Source organism: Scophthalmus maximus, chromosome 16 (genome assembly GCF_022379125.1).
Source record: "Scophthalmus maximus strain ysfricsl-2021 chromosome 16, ASM2237912v1, whole genome shotgun sequence".
Classification (NCBI taxonomy): domain Eukaryota; kingdom Metazoa; phylum Chordata; class Actinopteri; order Pleuronectiformes; family Scophthalmidae; genus Scophthalmus; species Scophthalmus maximus.
The window spans coordinates 11,132,248-11,151,593 of NC_061530.1; the positions used below are offsets into that span (position 1 = coordinate 11,132,248).

Consider the following 19,346-nt stretch of genomic DNA (forward strand, 5'->3'; position numbering starts at 1 on the left):
TGCTGCCATCATACTAATTGGCTGCTTAATGGTCTTGTCTTCTGTCTTGGGGTCCTGGAGCCTCAATAGGGGGTTAGATGCTCACCATAAGGCCATATTGACACACGCACACACACAGTTGTCATTAACTCTATCTGCAATGGATCAAAATGTGCATAATATGTAGGTAAAACCGCATACACAATTCTTCTTGTTCTCACTAGATGGTTCATCGCATTCAAATAAGTCGGGTCTGCTATCCATGACCATTGTTTTCACCTTGTCACCTATCCGCCATCTGCTCCGGAGCTGAATGTGAGAAAAACAACACGACACCATGTGGCACAGCGTGGCACAGCTTGGTATGGCACTGGGCGGCACGGCGCAATTTGCTTTGGTGGAGGTTGTCTTGTGAGTGCAATGTGTGCCCGCACTGCCTGGCACGCAATGTGGTGGAAAGTTACCCTCTATTATGCATGCCTGCATGTGCCGGGGCACTGGCAAGTTTCACAACCAACACGCACGCACGCACGCACGCACGCTTGTCACAGGAAATTAAAAATCTGTATAGTCTGCATGCAAACTACAGAAACTAGAGTACACACACACACACACACACACACACACACACACACACACCAAGTCTCAAGTTCTCTAACAGCGCTCACAGGCTTGCACCACAATTCAACACTGTTCAACTACACTGATCCACTGAAAGAAAGATTCACTCTTTAACTTTTCTTTGTCCCTTTAAAGTATCACTGTTCAGTTTAGCCTGACTTTATATGTGGGACCCTTGTTTGTGCATGTTTGGGTGAGTTCTCAATGACATTAACATTTAATTTCAGTGGCCATGCAAACCCACATGTACGGTGTATGCAGTGCAGAGATCGGGTGGGGATCGCCTGTCAGAAGGCCAGAATGAATCTAGGCTACAGTGAAGTAAGTGTGCTTTCAATTATGCCTTGCATTTTCCATAGTTCGGGTATGTGCTGCTGTTAGAGTAGTTTACCACTCTACTGTTACGTGATATTATACTTATGTTCTTCTCAATGTCTGACGAGCTGATAAAACGACCTAGCTGGGTACCAGTTACCAGTGTGAGAGGCACTAACTGGTCGCTGTGTGTGCGCCGGTCTGTTTGAGTCACTCACTGATGCAGGGGGCCACAGGTGAGCGACTCTGCTGGTAGCCCTTGGCACAGCGGTTGCAGGTGATGCCAGTGACACCGTCCTTGCAGGGGCACTGGCCGGTGGTCTGGTTGCACGTCTTGCCCGCTGCTCCCACAGGGTGGCAGTCACAGGCTGGAAAGGTGGAGTTGGGAGGGGAGAAAATATATTAATCAATAAATAATATAGATGCCAAAATGACATAAGGCAGTAGCTTTTTCCCTTGATTTTCCAGTCTTGGAAAGTTACTGGGTTAAAATCTTCAACAGATATGCATCACACTGAACGTTTGGCTCAGGGCAAGCTCCCAGTGAGGCAGTGTTTTCTTTTTTTCCCTATGTGCGTCTGTGCTTGGGATTCCCTTCACTTTTTGCAAGGAGAAACACTGAATGGATAACTGTTTGTGTGAAAAGGAGAAAGACTCAGTTAGTGAAAAAGAATGAATGTGTGAAAGTAGAAGACAGCAGGGGAATAGGTAAACAACAGAGAGATGTTCAGGTGAATGCATGTAGTGCATAACTGTCAGGAGACCCATAAAAGCACACTGTGCTTTCCTCTATGCTTGTTTCCACTCTCCTAACGCTGTTTCATCACTTCCTGAAAGTTCAGTCGATGACCAGCAAATGACAACAGCAACAACAAACGCTCCGGTCATTTCAACATCTATCAAGATGTTTTAAGATTTTTGCTGGTTCTACACCATTTATTCGAGCCACCTTAAGCATCGTGAGGCTTTTTGAGTTTAAAGAGCTTTCACTGTAAATAAGAGACTTTGCACGTTTGGCTGAAACCTCCTGACAGAGCTGTACAAGATGTAAGAGATGATGAGGGAGAGAGGGAGAAAATATACCTTAGAGTGAGAAATGAAGGAGAAGATGAGACAGAAATAAGGAGAGTGAGAGACACAGCGCTTCAGTATAGTCCAAACAACAGTGGATTTACTGTAACCAAACTTTAGACACTGATGCTACTGAAATAAAACAGACATTTGTTCTTTAAGACATAAACACATACTTAACATTTCAGTGCAAGTCAGCCAGACAAACGCTCAGTGATATACAGTATAAAAACATCTTCTTGAGCAGTCCTCAGGAGCATGAGTGATGGTTTTCACTTTTACATTCTCTGTCTAGAACAAAGCAAGTTGGAGTACAGACAAGTATCCTTTCCTATCTACTTGCAACTTGCCCACTGACATTCTACCAGTGATACAACAACTGTGAAATTTAGGTGAACCTTCTGTCTTTCCCCTTACTTTCAATCTGATTCTTTCAAAAACAGGCATGGCCTCGTGCAAAGTTACCAAAGCAAACTTAAAGCGACTAGACTGAAACATGATAGTTGTAATTGTCCAAGCTATCAAGAAAAGACAAGAAAGGCCAAAATTACACTTGGGGGGGGGGAAACCCTCTAACCCAACAGTTAGTTAAAGAGCTTGCCAGAGAAAGGCAGCTGCCAATATGCCACAGTTTCTGCCCACCACTTGACAGAACTGTGAATGTGTTTATTTGTGTCGGACACTTTTTAGCTGCAATAACCGAAGAAAGCCAGAGGACCCTACCACCTGTTGACTGGGCGAGGGGAGGGTTTTAACGGCCATAACTGACCCAAGAGTTATCGTGTGCGTCTGGCGGTAGGGTGGCTGGGTGGCTGGGAGGGGGATTAACTGCAGCTCAGATCTTCAGAAACATGCTTGCCTTTTCGGCAAGGCCAACCGGTCCACAGGTGTCAAAGTGGCTGCGCTCTGTTTGAAGCTGTGCACAGAGACGTAAATCTGATGCTGTAGCGTGCAAAATCCCCACCATTTGAGTCACGGAGGCCCAGCCAGGAAACTCAAGCTTCGGTGAGCGTTTGTGACCGACCTAGAGGGAATACACATCTGCATATGGCAGGGCAAGGCGCAGGATTGAGTTGAATGCCAGAGGTCAAGTCGAAAAGGGTCTGTGCACCAGCTGTCTGTCACTCTGTGCCAACCGCGTCACTTTTATCCTCACCTCCGTACCCCCACCCTCATTCATCAGCCAGAGATAGACCTCCTGCCACTGTTACCTAGTGCTGCATTTGGGAATTTCTGGCATTCCTGGAGTTTGTGTTCTACGTGACATGCTGATGAAACCAAGCTGATTACAAACTAATTTGTAACCCTGATCTATAGAAGGTAGCCTTGGAACTTCATCATTCATCATTTGCCATATCAAATGGATGATACAATTATTCTTTTGACTTTAACTGAAAAGTAGAGAGATTGATCAAAATGTAGTAATCTTGATTTGATTTGAACTGGTTTACTCTGTGAGATGATATGTCCAATGTCAAAGCACATCTGGGATAAACCCCCTGTTATTTGATCTGTCTGATACAAGTCTGGTGTTGGTCTGTCATGCCTGTCAAGACGTGGCTCAGCCGGAGGAACGCCAACCCATTGTTTCCCGTCCGATCTCTGAACAGCGCGGCGGTATGAGCAGGGTCTGAGTAGTGTTAGACATTCTCACTTCCCTTCACAATCTGAGATTTTCAAGACACCGGAGTTTGCAGTAAATGTCCACATTGTTCAGTAAACAACCAGCAAATAGCAGATCTGAAAGGGCTGTGAGGGGCAGGATGGTGGTGGTGGGGGTCCTGAAGTTTTATGTGCAGGGGCTCGGGCCAGTTAAGAAGCCGTAAAAACGTCCTCAGATGTTGATGAGTTTTCAAGCCTGTGCGACCGCAGACGTGACAGGCACCGTGTTGGGATTTGTAGTCCTTTGACAGGCGTTTGCTCAGTTGAGCCGATTGTGTGTGTGTGTGTGTGTTACTTTGTGCAGGTCTGTGTGTGTTGCTTTATGCAGGTCTGTGTGTGCATATGGGCTTAAGTACTTTGTGGGGACTGCTCTTTGTCTGCAGTTATTTGGCAGTTGCAACATTTGGAGAGGATGGTGTTGTTTGTACGGTTGAGGTGGGGGGGGGGGGAATTCTAGAGTCAATTATGTTCAACTGTCAAGTTCATTGTGAAAATAAGTACAAGTGTTAAATAAAGCACACGCTACTATTTGCGGTGATCTTTTTAAAAAGAGATATCAGCATTATTTTAGTAAGTATAAACACTTGCTGTCAACACCTTTGACAGCAAATGTCCTCATGTCCTTCTTCAGAAAATACAATATTACAGACATACAGCCAATGTCATTTATATTACTGGCATTGCTTCACATGGACTATGGCCTCATTTTTAAAGCCTTTTATCAAAGTTACTTGAGGTCAACGGATACCAGCTGTAGTACTTGGACCCACATAAAAACCTTGTGTTTTGAAGACCCTAAATACTGCAGCCAGGCCATGTGGTGACTGCCAGGTTTCTTCAATTCTACTTACTGTTTTAATGCTTGTGACAATGTAAAGGGCTTGTGGAGAGGCTGATGTCTGGATATTTAAACTGGAGCCCTGCAGATCCACTTTGACTCGGGACCTTGGTACTTAACAAGGAAGACAAGAGTGTGTGTTTTGTGCCCACGGGAGGTTAAGTAGTGGAGGCGATTGCGGAAGGAGCGAGGTGGTTCCTCCTCTTCGTAAACTCCTCAGATTGTGTACTGACACCCATCGAAAGCAGGTTTTGATTCGAAACAGACATGGCCCATTCATCCTCTCAGAGCTGCACAACCCCCCGACCCTCCGCACTCCTGTCTCAGCTTAGGATAACACCTGTGTTTTATTGTCGTAACTCCATTTCAGAGGTGACACTCCCCCCCCTTCAGCCATAGCTCACCTCTGACCTCTATCTCAACCCTGACACATGGTGATAAAACATGGAGGGGAGCAAAAATCAAGGCTGAAAATGAAATCAGGGCAAGAGAAAAAGGTTTTGAGTTGTGGTGAGAGAAGGCAGGAGTCGGGGAAGAAGAGGAGATGGTGGTTATAAACCAATCATAGGACTTGAAGATGAAAAAAAGCAAGGCTGAGGCAAAGGAAAATGACGGCTTCTAGAAGGCTGTGGAATTGCCCTGATCAATCATGGAGCCCGCAGCTCAGCAGTGGCTTTTTGGACGTTAACTTTCATTTCCGTCACATCGGGGGCCTCTGTGAGAGAGAGAGGGTGATAAACTGTTTACCACCTGATCTCTAGGCTTTGATAAGGACAGATTGTTGTGTCTGGGGGGGTTGCATTTGTGTGAAGGCACGGCACTTCCAGGTACTGCAGGAAATAGAAGATGAGGGAGCAATTTTCACACATCTCAGGACTGATCTCTTGTGTCAGGATTAAGGCGGATCTCTTTCAGTCAGTGTTTAGGTGCAGTAACAGGTCAGATGACTCAAGTTTTAAGGTATGTGACCAAGTCATACTGGATTTGTTGCCATTATTTGATAAATGGCTCGACATCTCAGTGCAACTAACATGGGCAACTGCGGCTTGATATCATGCCATTTCCAACCTCCTGGTGTTGGGTTACAGCCTGGGTCGGCTGCAGAAGGAAAACTGAGAGGAAGCCAGGGGGAGATTCTCGCCATGAAATTTCAGGCAAAAGATCTTCACGGCTGTAGGGGTTTGGCAGGTCTCACCAATGCTGTTTTTTAATGTTCTGGAAGTGATTTTTTTTTTTTTTTTTACCTTCATCGGGATCAACAGGATGAAGAAATGCTCCCTCTCTGCTATTGATTTGAATATTTTCCTGAGCAACAAGTACTGTACAGGAAACTAGTGTTATTCTTGAGTCCAGTGAGAGGAGTGAAATGCTTCCAGCATAATATCAGGCTGAAAAATATTCACTGCAAATGTGAAATAATAAAAGGGTAAAATACATTTTCCATGAGAAATGCCTCGGTCAAGTGATAATATGATGTGGTGTGTGGGGTATGGGGAAACATTTTGTGGAACGGCCAGAAAAACTTCAGGCACAGTATCAATTTGTTTCTCTCTGCTCTGGTACGGCAAGTGAGACATGCTGATATTTTTATTGAAAGTTACCACGACCATGTATGTTTCCAATCATAACTGGTTGCTGCTTTTACACTTTCTCAGAAATGACATGATTACACGAGTATTAGTAAGGTTAGAACATCTCAATCTGCTTTTGTTTGGACATTTGGTAAACACTTAGCACAGTCTATTGCCAAATATAAAGTCAAACTGAGCTTAAAGTAATAATCTGTGGCAGTTCCACATAAATAAATATTCATTTTGCCACTCTATTACTGATGGATATAACACAAAAGTTATCGTTGTTCATGAAGACTTACTGCATTAGTTATTGTAAACATAGAGGGGTTGGTAATACTTTCCCAGAAAAAAATACTTGTGTTATATGTTTCTGACAGCAGAAGTTGGTAGTTATTACTGTATGAACAAGTCATCGCCATCATGAATGAATAGACTATAGTCGTCGAGACACACTCAAACCTTATTCCAGAGAAATCAAGGAAAAATAAATCAAGGTTTCTGTAAAGTGATTTAAAAGAGGTATAAAAAAAAAATATATACTTCTCACATATATTAGTTAAAGTATTGTTAAAACTCAAAGCATTGTGTGACTTGACAAATATCAAGAAAATATGGTCATTTTCCTGATATTTCCGATCACAGCGTTCACAACAGCAGGAACATTTCTGGAACATTCAGGTAACGTTGAATCTTCCACATATTTTCCTGCTGTGTTCTCGCATTGGTCCACTCTGACTTTTTCCAGAAATATTACTCGGAGGCATGTGAGAATCACATTTGTGATTCACATTTGTGATTCTCACATGGAGCAGAAAATGTTCAGAAAGGTGTCGGGACTTGAGTGCATGTCTGAAATTGGCTCATGTTGGACTCTCACCTTTGCAGGCTCGTCGGTGAGTGATGGGTCGGGCCATGTCTCTGTAAAAGCCCTCCTTGCAGTAGTGGCAGTGGCGTCCTGCAGTGTTGTGGCGGCAGTTCATACAGACTCCTCCGCTCTTCCTCCCCGAAAGCTTGTACAACTCCATGTTGAATCGACAGCGGCGGGCATGGAGGTTACAGTTACATGCTGCAGAGGGAAGAGGAACATTCACATTGCATCAGCAAAGGTGAGTGGGACAAATGTAAAAAAGTTTTAAATATCTTCACAGTATTTATCTTACAGGGTATAAATACAAGATACATTGTTCAGATGGAGTGTGAATTGCTGTAAAACATATGCATACTGCCATGTAGAGAGCTGGGAGAGATTTTCCAGTAAAGCAGGATTAGTTTATAATCTATGCCATGGCTGTGTGCTTGGCTGCTATTCCAGAACTCATCAATCAAAAGTGATATTTGCAGAGCTCATTTTCTCCATTTCAAAATTAATGAATCCAGCTCCTCTCAGTCCGTTAGTTATTAATCACTGGAAAGAGAGACATTAATTTCATGAATCACTGATTAGTAAAGGCTCCTCTGATCTATTAAAAAACTAGACTGATTCAGATAAAGGAGTGGGCTCGAGCTAGCTGTCTTCTAAATGAGGCAAACCAGAATATATGGGACATGTGAAGTGAGGTTATATCTCTTCGCAGTCTCTCCAAGTTCCACTTGAAATGTCTCCTCGGCTCACAACTCTTTTCAACGACTCCTCCATATAAGACCACATTCACCAGCTCTGACATTATTGGTAAACCCTGTTCACTCTCAACATGTGGGATTTACATTTGAGAAGTATGATGTGAAACCTGCCCTTCTTGTTTGTGTAAAAGAGTTTGATCCTCTTCTGGTTAAATCAGTCAGACCTGGGACCTGAAGACTTGGCCAATGCTTCAATGGCGACCGTTGCACAGCTTAGTTCCAGTTCAAAGTTACCCGCAAATAAATTAGAGAGGGGTAAACAACAGCAGAGCGGTTTGACCAAAAATGTCAACAGCTATGGCAAAGGAAGATTATTAAGGGATAACAAGAGAGGGTGATATAAATACATTTTAATCCATTGGGAGTGTGTTGGAGAAAATGGATTTCACTAACAATGGATGTTTAGAATAAAGTAAGACACAACAATGGGGAATAAGTAAAGACAGACTGGGCTGGGGGACTGTGGGTGGGGGGGGCTAATTTTATGTGTGTTTCTATATGTGCGACTTTGTTGGCAACATAGAGCATGAAGTCAGTTGGCAGTAACAGAGTATCAGAATAGAAAAATTAAAAAAAAAGGCAATATTGATTTAGATAATTTATATGCACACACGTTTTGCAAATGTTCAGTCTTCTCGTACGTCTCCTCTGACCAAACTAAGATGTTTTAGTTTAGCTCCTTATCAGAAGTAATCTCAGTCCATACTAACACACCCGGACACACACCGTGACGCACGTCACGTGACCATTCACATACACCGGGCATGTGCGTGCGGGGGAAACAGGAAGCAGATTGTCTACTCTGCAGTCAGTTGTTTAGTTATAGAAAATACTAATAATGAGAAACAACAATGGTGAAAAGTTATACGACTGACCGACAACGAGATGGAACTGACACTAGGATTTTACAACGTCTTGCATTCACCACTGGTTATCGAGGCGTGACCGGTAGGAACCAATCAGAGTTTTCAAACTATGACTGGGCCAGCAGCGTTTTCCAAACCGTAGCAACTGAAACACTTTTAAAAATAAAAAAGTAGAAGTGTTGATGTAGCCGTCAGAGTGAAAGTGTCACTATGTTGTCTTGTCATCACCTAGAGGTGAGATCTGTAGTTAGTTGAACCTTTTGAATATTTTAGTTAAAGCGACTCCTTTACTAAAGAATAACTGAGCTAACAGTTGCTGCCTACCGGATAACAAAAATCGACTCTGTCACTGGCCTGTTGAGGTCGAGGTCAGTTAAAAAAGATTATTAATGTCCCTGTGAGGGTTCTCTCACAGAAGGAGACTCATCTGATTACATATGTCATGTACAGTGTGAGCAGTGAATGATATGAGATCTCCATCCAAACTGAAAGGGAAGCCTGGCACCAGGTTGAGAGAGAGGCCTGCTTTCCCTGGGTTGCAGACCCTGGAAAAGGGGGGGCGGGGGGTGAAGCACATTCCCAGACTGTTTCCCAATTCCATCTGGTTATTATGCAGCCCCAATTTGTATGGAATTCTGCAGTTAATGAAATACTGTTTTATGTATATTTATATAGAAACATTGTTGGATCCGTTGGGGTGCTCTCGTGATTCCGTGAGCCCTCGGTGACGTTTGACCTTTGACCCTAGATAATTGTTCAAGAAGATATGTAAGGTATTGTCTAGATGGAACAGAAATGTAAGACACAGAGAGGAAGCCTGCTAGTAGAGTGGATCGAAAGCCTTTTATCGGAACTGTGTTCTCAGTCATAGTGATATGGTTTGTACAATTTTTAACCGGAAGAAAAAGTTGCATACAGTGATTGGTTCATTCTCGGCGTGCATGGATGAGTGTGTTCGTGTCTTTACTCGGTGTGTAGCTGCATGTGGACACACCAAACAGCCTGTCCGACTTCTTCTCAGGGGGAATGTGACAGAAAACACACCAGCCCCGGTGAGACGCTGGAGCTGCCGGCGGGTTGGGGGTGTCTTGATTATGATCAAGCGTCTCAGACACACACAGCTGTGAGCACTTGTGTCCATTAACACCTTGTAGCGGAACATGAAAGCGATGGATCCCATTTTCTCCCCCAGTTAAAGCAGCGACGGCCCTCACTACGGCATCCTCTCGAATTTACTGCTATGCAACAAGATCGGCCCCGAAAGTCTGAGGCGGGAGAGGATACGTTCAAGTGTGGAGAATGTGGAGAAAGTTGCTGAATTCCACCTTTAAATGGTTTAACACATGTAGCTGGGACGACTGGGAGGGACTTTCGCAACGGCCGGACCTTTTGTGACAGGCAGAAAAAAAAGAGGGAATCGGTTTCTGGCACAGAAATAAAAACATGAGTGGAAATGTCTGCAGAGGAGACGAGCGCAAGAGACTCTAGCAAAATGTTCTGATGACCTCTAGTAGGTGTTTGTATGTGTACCTGTGTGTTTTCTGTGGTGAACATGCTGCATGCAGTTAACTTCAGCTCGTAGCTGCAGCTGCCCAAGGATCCTGGAATGTTTATAGGTTTGTTTTGAAGTGCTTGTGCACCCCCCCCCCCCCCCCCCCCCCCCAAAAACCTGCAACCCCCACCACCCACCACTGCTGCAACCCCCCTCACCCAAATTAGGCTCAGCGGGGATAAATGAACACCGTTGAAGGCCATTTTTCAATTCATTAACACATCAAAGCCTCTGTGAAAAAAAACCCAAAACACTCAAATTCTTATCTTTTGCAGAGCGTGGGAAGGAGTTCTGAGGGTGAAAGTCAGCAAAGACACTGTGATCACTGAGCGATGGGTCAGTGTCATGTTCAGGGATGCGTGAAGTCGGCTCCTCGTGTTGTCGTGGAAATCAAACAACAAACACAAGCTACAGGCTTGGCAAACATAGGGATGCTGAGACAAAAAAGTGGAGAGGATGGAGGGATGGGAGGAAGAAACTCCAAGGAAAATGTGAGGATAGAGAATTGTTTCACCACGTTGTCATCGAGATTGAAAGTGCCAAATGCAATTTTTGTTGTAAAAACCCACTACAGTAAATGTTTTGCTTTCACCACATATCTTCCTTTACACAGTTTGCACACATCTGTGTTTTTTTGTCATGCCAGTGCTACTTCTTTGAATACAGTTTCTGGTAAGGTAGACTGACAGAGGAACACCACACCTTTCATAACAGGTGCCTCAACAAGTACATTTACCCCGAACACGCCGGGCAGACTGTTCTGTCAAGCATGCTATGACAAATTGGCCCGTAAAGGCTGCGCTCAACAAATAAAATGCAAGGGTGTTTGTGGCGCACACCACCTCTCTGTTCCCCTCCATATGTCAGGGACCTAATTGTTCCTTCAGCCCGACAAACGCCAAGCCAGAAAGCACGGCCAATTGATTTTGGATGCCTGTGCAAAACCCAAATCCCATGGCTAAAATTGGTCCTTGAAAATTGGAGGGCTGCTCTCCTACCACCACCTTGCCCCTCTCGGCCCAGGCTGCAGTCCAGACCTGCTGTATTCCCCCTTGGGTGCCCTCTCTGCCTGACCAAACAGGCTCAGCTATATGGGCTCCTTCCATCGTGCCTGTGTGTGTGTGTGTGTGTGTGTTTGGGTGGAGTTCCGCCTGGCTGCTCCAGCCACCTGCTCAGGGCACTGGGGGAACACCCGGTTAATTAGCTCCTCATTAGAGCCAAGGCAGTGTGTATAAACACACACATACTCACACACATTTATGCACCCGCACGCACCAGAGACGGCTGCTTCAAGAGGCAGTAACTGCTCACAAAACGACAAAGATCAAGTAACAAAAGATCCAACAAAAAGTTCAACAGAACCGAGACATAAACAGATGTAAAGGCCGCTGGGTCTGTGCGCCATAATGAGCTGTGGACAACAAGCTGAGGCAAAGATTTAAGAACTCCAAGCTGAGAACTAACAGGAAACTACAACCCCAGTAGCCCTGCTGTGTGCATTACATGGACGGTGCTCTGCTGCTGCCTCTTTGTAGCCAAGCCACTTCAGTCCCACTTGCTCTTTCCTTCTCTTCCACACAGACATATCTTTCACTTTTAGCTTTGACACCATGTCCCAGCCCTCCACTGGTTGCTGCGGTTAGCCTCAAGCCGTGGGCTTAAGAGCCAGCTCTTCGGAGCCCTTTTGAACTGCGAGTCCCCTTAATTCCTCTCCCACCCCTCCCCTAAGCCTCCTTCTCTCTTCCTCTCTCCTCTTACTTTCATGAGACCCTATCTCAAATAGTTTGACTGGTTGCCTCTCCCTCTTTCTCCTCGTTTTTTATTCCCCCATCCTTTCTCTCCTGTCCATCTTTTCCTCCATGTCGCCTTCTCTCGCTGGATGGCATCAGGCAGGGAAAGATTTTAACGAGATTAGGCTGGAGGTCTGCCAGGTTGGGGGGCCTGGTGTCAGTAAAGAGTTGAGTCCTTAGTCCTGTTCCCACTCTCTCTGGTCCACTTCACTTCCCCACATCTAAACATTGTTATCTCTGTCCCGCCTTTGCCTTTACTCTCTGTCTGTCTCAGTTGCTCTTTTTTTCCCACAGACTGCAGTCGGCACAGAGGAAGAAGCAGACGACTGCTGTGCAATCAAATTATCAGAGAGAATCAGTAAAAACGGAGGTTAAAAAAAACCAGATCCACTTTTGCCATGACTCTTGGCATACGCAACGAGGTCCACTCTGGGATACATGTGATGCCTGGGCAGGTTTAGAAATAGAAAGTGACAGATGGAATACATTCACCACTGTGGCCAGAGATGGCAGTAGAAATTGGGGAATGTTTTATGTTTTACTGTAGTATAGTCAGATTTTGATGCAGGCTTGCATGCGAATGCGTGGACTGCCAAAGAGTTCGGGGTCGATGATGGATCTTGTAACGGACAAGATTGTCCATCCAAATAAATGGTTTGATGACAATGACAAATGTATGAATCGTATATTTTGCTGTCCCGTGTTAGATGGTACTCTCCACCACCGTCATCAAAACACCAAATGAGGTCAGAGGAGTTCCTTTTAAATCAGGTGGTAAGTACCTTCGGTCTCCAGGCTGTAAACAGCGCACAAAACAGTTTATAAATATAAAACAATCTATGAAAAATATCCGAATGACGCCAATAACCCAAATTAGTTTAACATGTCCTTCGGGTTGCTCCCCTTTGGCAGTTAAGTCTTGAGGTGAGCGAGCTGATAGCTGAGACGCTGGAACCTCATCAGCATCATCTGACGGCCAACAACTCACGGAAGAGGAGCCGCTCCAGCCATTGCATTCGAGCGGTTAGTGTGATATGTGTTCAATTATTTAGTGTTATAAAAATTGAAATGGCCCTTGTAGGGAAAAAGGTTCTCCACCCCTTGTTTTTAACAACAGTGTTCATCCTGTTAGCAGGCTTCCAATAACTTCTCTGGGGAGTACTGAAGCTGTTCTCGCAGCTCATTGTGACCCAGCACTTCTACTTTGTGTTAAAAAAAAAAGGTCTAAATTGATACAACGGAGGGAACGGATAATAATAATAATAATAATAATAATAATACATTATCCTACAATTCCCAAAATGCAAGTAAATAATGAATTTTTGTTATTTTGTTAGACTTCCTGGTTGGTAAACGTCCTTGTTTCTGTAAAAAAAACAAAAAACCCCCGAAATAGACATTTCCCAGATGACATCATCGAGGTCTTTTTTCCCCTCAGACCTTCAAAAGCTCCCCTCAACATTATACAGTATAACTGTTATGATAGATTTCATTTGTCACCCATCTGTTGATCATTCTCATCCAGCAAAATTAACAAAATTGTATGAGTCTTGCAGTTAATCAGGGTGTCATTTTCCACCTTTACGGATATAAGTTATTCTATTTCTACTCCTGCTGAAGACTGACAATGATAATACTTATATTTATACATTATGTTTCTACAATTGCAATTATTCTTGTATCCTAAACTCCTTATAATATTTTCACTTTTTAAATGGTGAAGAGCTGTACTGTAGGTGTAGATGATGTTAAACCTTAGGACTGAAAAGTAGGATTGGGTTTGCTGCACGCCGTAGAGCTGCTCCATAAGGATATGATCATGAGTGAAGGACAGGCTCCATATTTATACAAATGTTTACACTACTCACACCAGACCTGTCTGCTAATTCACTAACAGACTATTCATTCCATATGGATGAAAATATGTAGGGACAAATACACACATGATTACAAACACTGTGACTGCGACTTATTAGTTAGACGGTCTGTGTCGGACACGGACAGACAAAACCTCAGTAAAGCCAAACGATTGTCATACATACGCATATTTTTTGTTAACAGCCTCTGAATCTTGCTGCCACCAACAATGCTAGCCAAGAAACCCACATATTCCCTCAGGCAAACAGACCGCAGAGGCCTGCAACGGCAAAAATGAGGCAAACTGTCACCAAAACACAACAAATTCAATGAGAGAAGAAGAAAAGACTGATCCCAGCAACAAAACAAAAAAAAGCGGCAAAATATATGAAATAAAAGAAGAGGTAGCAGAGGTCCCGGCAGAGAGTTAATCTTGTTACACAAGAATAGAGAGGAAGAGAGCGCCGGCGGTGACAGGCACCTCGGGAGGTGATTGCTACCATCTGTGCGAGAGAGTCGACGGGGGCCTGGGAGAGCAGGGTGGGCACACTGCAGCTCCACCAGTTTGTTTTGGCACCGGGATGAAACACCACATCACACTACTAGATTACATGTGGCTCTCTCACACATGCACAAATGTAAGGAGATGCATATATGCACACACGCACTTGGCTTCAGGCAGCCGCAGAGCATTTCCCTTTTGGGTTTTAACCCCCGCTGACATCAGTGCTGTTATTTGACACGTTGCTGTCCTGTACATTTGTTTCACCATGTCCCCAAAGTTGCAATACTGACAGGGAATGAAAGCAAACAGACCGAGCCCTCTTGTCTCAGCCAGATAAAGGAAGTTACTTTTGCCTCAAGCTTCACAACGCACCGAGACAAAACTCGCACCTCATGTCTGTTGGCCTCGATGTGCCGTGAGCCTCGAGCTAACTACCCCAGGGGCATCATTTTGTAGGGCTATTGATTTTGGAACAACATTCCTCTGCCGTGTAATTATTTCAAAGCACAGGAGGTTTCGTTTTCAAATCATTTTCTTTCACTTAGCAACCCCCCCTACGTAGACACACACACACACACACACACACACACACACACACACACACACACACACACACACACACACACACACACACACACACACACACACACAAATCTCCTGTTCATTTGAGTGTCGTGGTGTAAGTAATTGAAGTGTTGGTTCCCTGTTAGCCTCCAGCGACAGGCGGCAGAGGTGGGAGGGGTGGGAAGTCAATTAGCAAAAGAAGGAACATACAGTACATGGATTAATATCAAGGCAGCTCTGGCTGTTTTCAACCTGACCCACCTATATTTGGCATCTCGCTTCAGATATTCATATCATGATGCCCTCTAGGGAGAGTCAGCATAATTTTAGGCTGTTATGTGCTGCAAAGATGGATGTTCACGGTTCAGTGTGGAATTTCGAAGTTTTCTAGTGAGTTTAAATTGGTTCTTCTGTAGGAACAAGAATAGAAGCAGACAGATTGCTATGAACGAGAAACTATAAAATGTGGTGTTTTTCATGTTATCCAAATCATGCACACATTGTGCCGTGGTTTCATGAGTGGTGTTTTTAAGAATGAGGTCATTTCTCAATCACAGGCCTGAGAAGTTGTCTGCTGAATCTGCTGTTTGCCAGCAACATGGGCCTCACCTCTGCTTGCCCCTGCTCAGAGATGTGGAGGAGGAAAAAATGCTGTTAAAGGATGGAGACCTATTTTGAAATTCTAATCAGCATTAATTAACCATCTGACCCTTGTCGGTGAGAGAAACGAATAGAGAGAGAGGAATTTAAAAAAGGAGAGTTTGTACTTCTGTGGTCCTCAGAGTTTCCATCGCTGTGTACAGATCTGAGAGCCTGTTCCTTAGCATGTGTTCCTGGCTGGCTTTTCCTCTGAGCAAACACACACACACACACACACACACACACACACACACACACCTCTGCAGGATATCACTGCTCTCTCTAAGAAAACCATCTGTCAATGTCCCCCTAATTCCGTCTAATAGTTTCCAAAAAACAGAGTCTGAGCCCACCAAACGCGATAAGCCCCCCCACAAGAGGCTAGAAAGTGCTCACAACTTCAAAATCTGCTTCTGCTTTTCCGTCTTCCGCTATAAAATTCACATTCTAATGCAACCACCCCTTCATTAGTGTAGCAGACATGATCTAATAACACATATTATATAACAAGTAATAACTTCCTTCTTTTAGAAGTAACAACTAATTTGTGAGAATTTCCTTCGGGTGATGACATGGACTGATCAGTCTTCAGTGAATAGTTATTTGGTTGATTTATATAATTTAAAAGGAATCTCCCCTCCTTGTGCAAAGACAGAATTCAATATCACGTGTTCCCCACTGGATTAAACATGTCAAATTTACTATTAAAAAATATTCAACACCACGCCCAAACACTGCAGCGGCAGAGCAGGGACACTCAGCTCTGCTCCTGACCACAGCTCCCCTGCATTTCTGGCAAATCAGCTCAAATAGCAATTCAAACAGCCTTCCCATGACCCCTGTCTTTGATGCCATGAATGCATGAATGCAGAACAGTGTGCCTGGTGCAAAACTGGGAGCAGACCTGGCTTGGTTGGTCCATTAGGGATGGATGGGGTCTGGTCCTGGGTTGTAGGGTCCCAGAGCAGTACTCTGGATTTCCTGCAGGCTAAGCCCAAATGAGGGAAAGGAAGGGCTGGCGCAAAGAACAGCTTGGTGCTGCAGCCAAACAGGCCCAAGGTGGCTGCAGACACGGCCAAGAGTAGAGAGCTACTATGCCCCCATAAATTATCATCTACTCAGGATGTCACATTGTCGCTGAGTCCACAAGAGGCCTCTTCATCTTATACAGTGACTTTGGCAGACTCTATTATGGCATGATATAGTGTCTCACATTTTTAAGTCAACATGAAGTATTTACATTACTGCAATGACCATGCCAGCAGAAAAAGCCAATACTCCATCACAACCAGGAACCAAATAGCTCTTATCCATCTGTTTCCTCATTCTGTCCTGTTGCTCAAACTCCAGCCAGATAAATCACAGCTTTTTCCATCGTGTCTCCCTCAATACAAACAGACAAGCTCCTTTACAAGGCTGCCCTCTCTGACTACCAGAGTGGGGATTTGTAAACCAATGTCTTGAGGCAGGATTCATAGTGAGGGAGGCGGCAGATGGGCGTGTGTGTGCATGGCTTGTGTCTGGAGACGGTGCGTGAGCTTGCCAAGAGCGCAGACAGTAGTCTTGGTGCGATACGTGTCAGTCATTTAGTTAGAGGAACAATCGAACCTACCTGTTGGAGACAATGTTCTTGTTATGCAGGGTTAAGCTTTTAAAACAAGACTGCTTAGAGTGAGAGCAAAATCTGTGTTTAAAGTGGTGAAATCTGGCTAGCGTTCACATCATTTCTCTAAAACTGACAGCATCTTAGTTGGGTGGGTGTGAAATAATCATTGATTTGGCTTTACATCTGCATAATCTGAATTCCTCAGTACCCACAAAACCTTCTCGCCATCGACAACCTTGTCACCACTCCGGGAAGAATCATGACCTCGGACCAGCCCTCCAATCCAAACACCCCCAGGGCCTCATGCGGGCTCTTGTGACACCTATGGGACTCAACGTCTCTGTAACTTGCCACTCTTACATACTTCCCTAGTCTAAATACTTACACCTCTCTGCCACGGTGCAGTGGCATGCCTTTACGACCGGCACCGCAGCCCGCCGCCATTTGTGCACCGTGTCAGAAAGAAAAGCAAGCAGAGAAATCAACAAGGGGCGGGTGCATTTTAAGAATGGGTTTTAATATACACAGGAGAGGCTTGTTAAAGGCTCTCCTGCTTCTTTGAGGATATTTTGGAACCAGTTCTACCGGAATAAGCTGTAAAGAGGTTTTTGCAACAAGAAATTGGGGACATCTGGGACTAACTTTGTTGCCATGTCCGGATGTGTGATCAGGTATAGCGTGCAACTTGCAATAGGCTTTAACTGCCCGGTATCAATGCTGGGATTAGGTCATCAGAGTTGGCCGGGGCTGCCGGGCTGTTTAGTCCAGAAATCGTGGATAGAAGTGACACATCAATACCGCAGAGAAGAGATCTACGGGAAGCGGGTGTAACATTTCGGAAACAGCTACGGGACATTTGAAAGAGGGAGTGTGCGAAAGTATGAGGGAGAAAACACTGAGGGATTTACAGGAAATTGTTCTCGAAGGTGTATGCGTGCTTGTATCTGTGAGCCGACAGAGTGAGAGTGCCATGGACAGGTGAGAAGCAAGAGATAGGTAGTGTTCTGATATCTAAATGGCCTTGCTCCTCTGGCTCTGTCACTTGTTGTCCCCTTTGAACAGATTTGGCACTGTTCAATGCTTAATATGGTCCCAGGCCAGCTAATTACAACATAACTGGGCAATTACAACATATTCGAAAAATACATTTTTCTGTGCTCTACTCCTGTTATTTCTCTTTGGCTGTAATTGTATTTCATTATGGGGGAAGAGGTTAAAATGGGGACATTGGTTACTAATATGGTTATATTTTCCTACACTAACAAATTTTTATGACAAGCATAATTGACCTGAATTGAGTTCCACCTATGTCTATTTATACTAACAGAGAAATGCTGTGAAACTTACCGCCAAGGAAACATCCATGGCATATTAGAGAACAAATTCCTGCTCAAAACGCATGACTTACATGGCATGAGTCTAAAACCTTTGTACACCCGTGAAATTAATATATATGCTAAATATCAAATCTAAAAACCTTATCATAGACAACTGTAATCCAATGCAAAGGTAATCCATTTACATTAACACAAATTGCCACAGAAATTGCCATAATTTTACTTGGCAAACTTTCAGAGCACGTTTGGATGACTTTTACAGAGCATGTCTTGAGGTAAAGGCGAACACAGCCAAATAACATTCTTGGATGACTTAGCTGCAGTGGTGTGCCAATGACTTGAGCTGTTGGCATCCACTGTTTAGACTTGTTTGAGACGTTTTTTCTTTTCCTTTCATAGCAAAGTTCACAAAACATAATTTTGTTGAGAGTAGGCCTTATAGAGAGAGAGAGTAAATAAAAGAGGCTGATGGGAAAGGAAAGGAAAGAACGGGCATGTGTTTTGAGAGATGTTACCAAAGTTGCCTGCTCAAGCAATATATACTACCAGAACTCTTCACCTGTATATATTTAAATTCAACTTGTTTTACTGACCTGACATTGCTCTGATCATATCCTGAAACGAACGGGTGAAAAGGTCGTGACTCTTATCCAACAAAGAACTAAGAATGGAATGTTTGTATCCGAAACATTGAATCGCAGTCACATTGACGTGTGTGTAACAGGGTTCAGTCCATTGTTCTAGTCCCATTCACTCAATAGGAGTACAGAGATGTACTGAGGTTAAAGGATATTTCTATAAAGACTGGTTTGTTATCTACGAGAATAAATTCTATTTATCTTCTTAATTCTATGATTTGTTGAAACTGACATAACTGTATTCTTGCAGGCACATATGTAGATCTACAATATGTAGATCTACAATATGAAACACATTCAAATCACATAAAT

At 44.0% G+C, this 19,346-nt stretch overlaps 1 protein-coding gene and 1 long non-coding RNA gene across 3 annotated transcripts in view; one reads left to right on the forward strand and one right to left on the reverse strand.

Annotated features, from left to right (window-relative positions):
• The window catches only part of LOC118287527, a 29,337-nt gene extending 16,786 nt beyond the window's left edge, over nt 1-12,551 (forward strand). Inside the window, exons 4-6 of the long non-coding RNA XR_007029826.1 lie at nt 6,946-7,166; nt 10,374-10,589; nt 12,183-12,551. This is a non-coding gene — a long non-coding RNA (uncharacterized LOC118287527). The remainder of the gene's footprint in view (nt 1-6,945; nt 7,167-10,373; nt 10,590-12,182) is intronic.
• ntn2 (netrin 2) overlaps nt 1-19,346 on the reverse strand; it is a 44,696-nt gene that overhangs the window by 10,515 nt on the left and 14,835 nt on the right. For both annotated transcript variants that reach the window (XM_035612809.2, XM_035612808.2), the window contains exons 3-4: nt 6,938-7,126; nt 1,134-1,283 (exon numbers count right to left, since the gene is read on the reverse strand). In XM_035612809.2, coding sequence (XP_035468702.1) covers nt 1,134-1,283; nt 6,938-7,126 — 339 coding nt within the window. The remainder of the gene's footprint in view (nt 1-1,133; nt 1,284-6,937; nt 7,127-19,346) is intronic.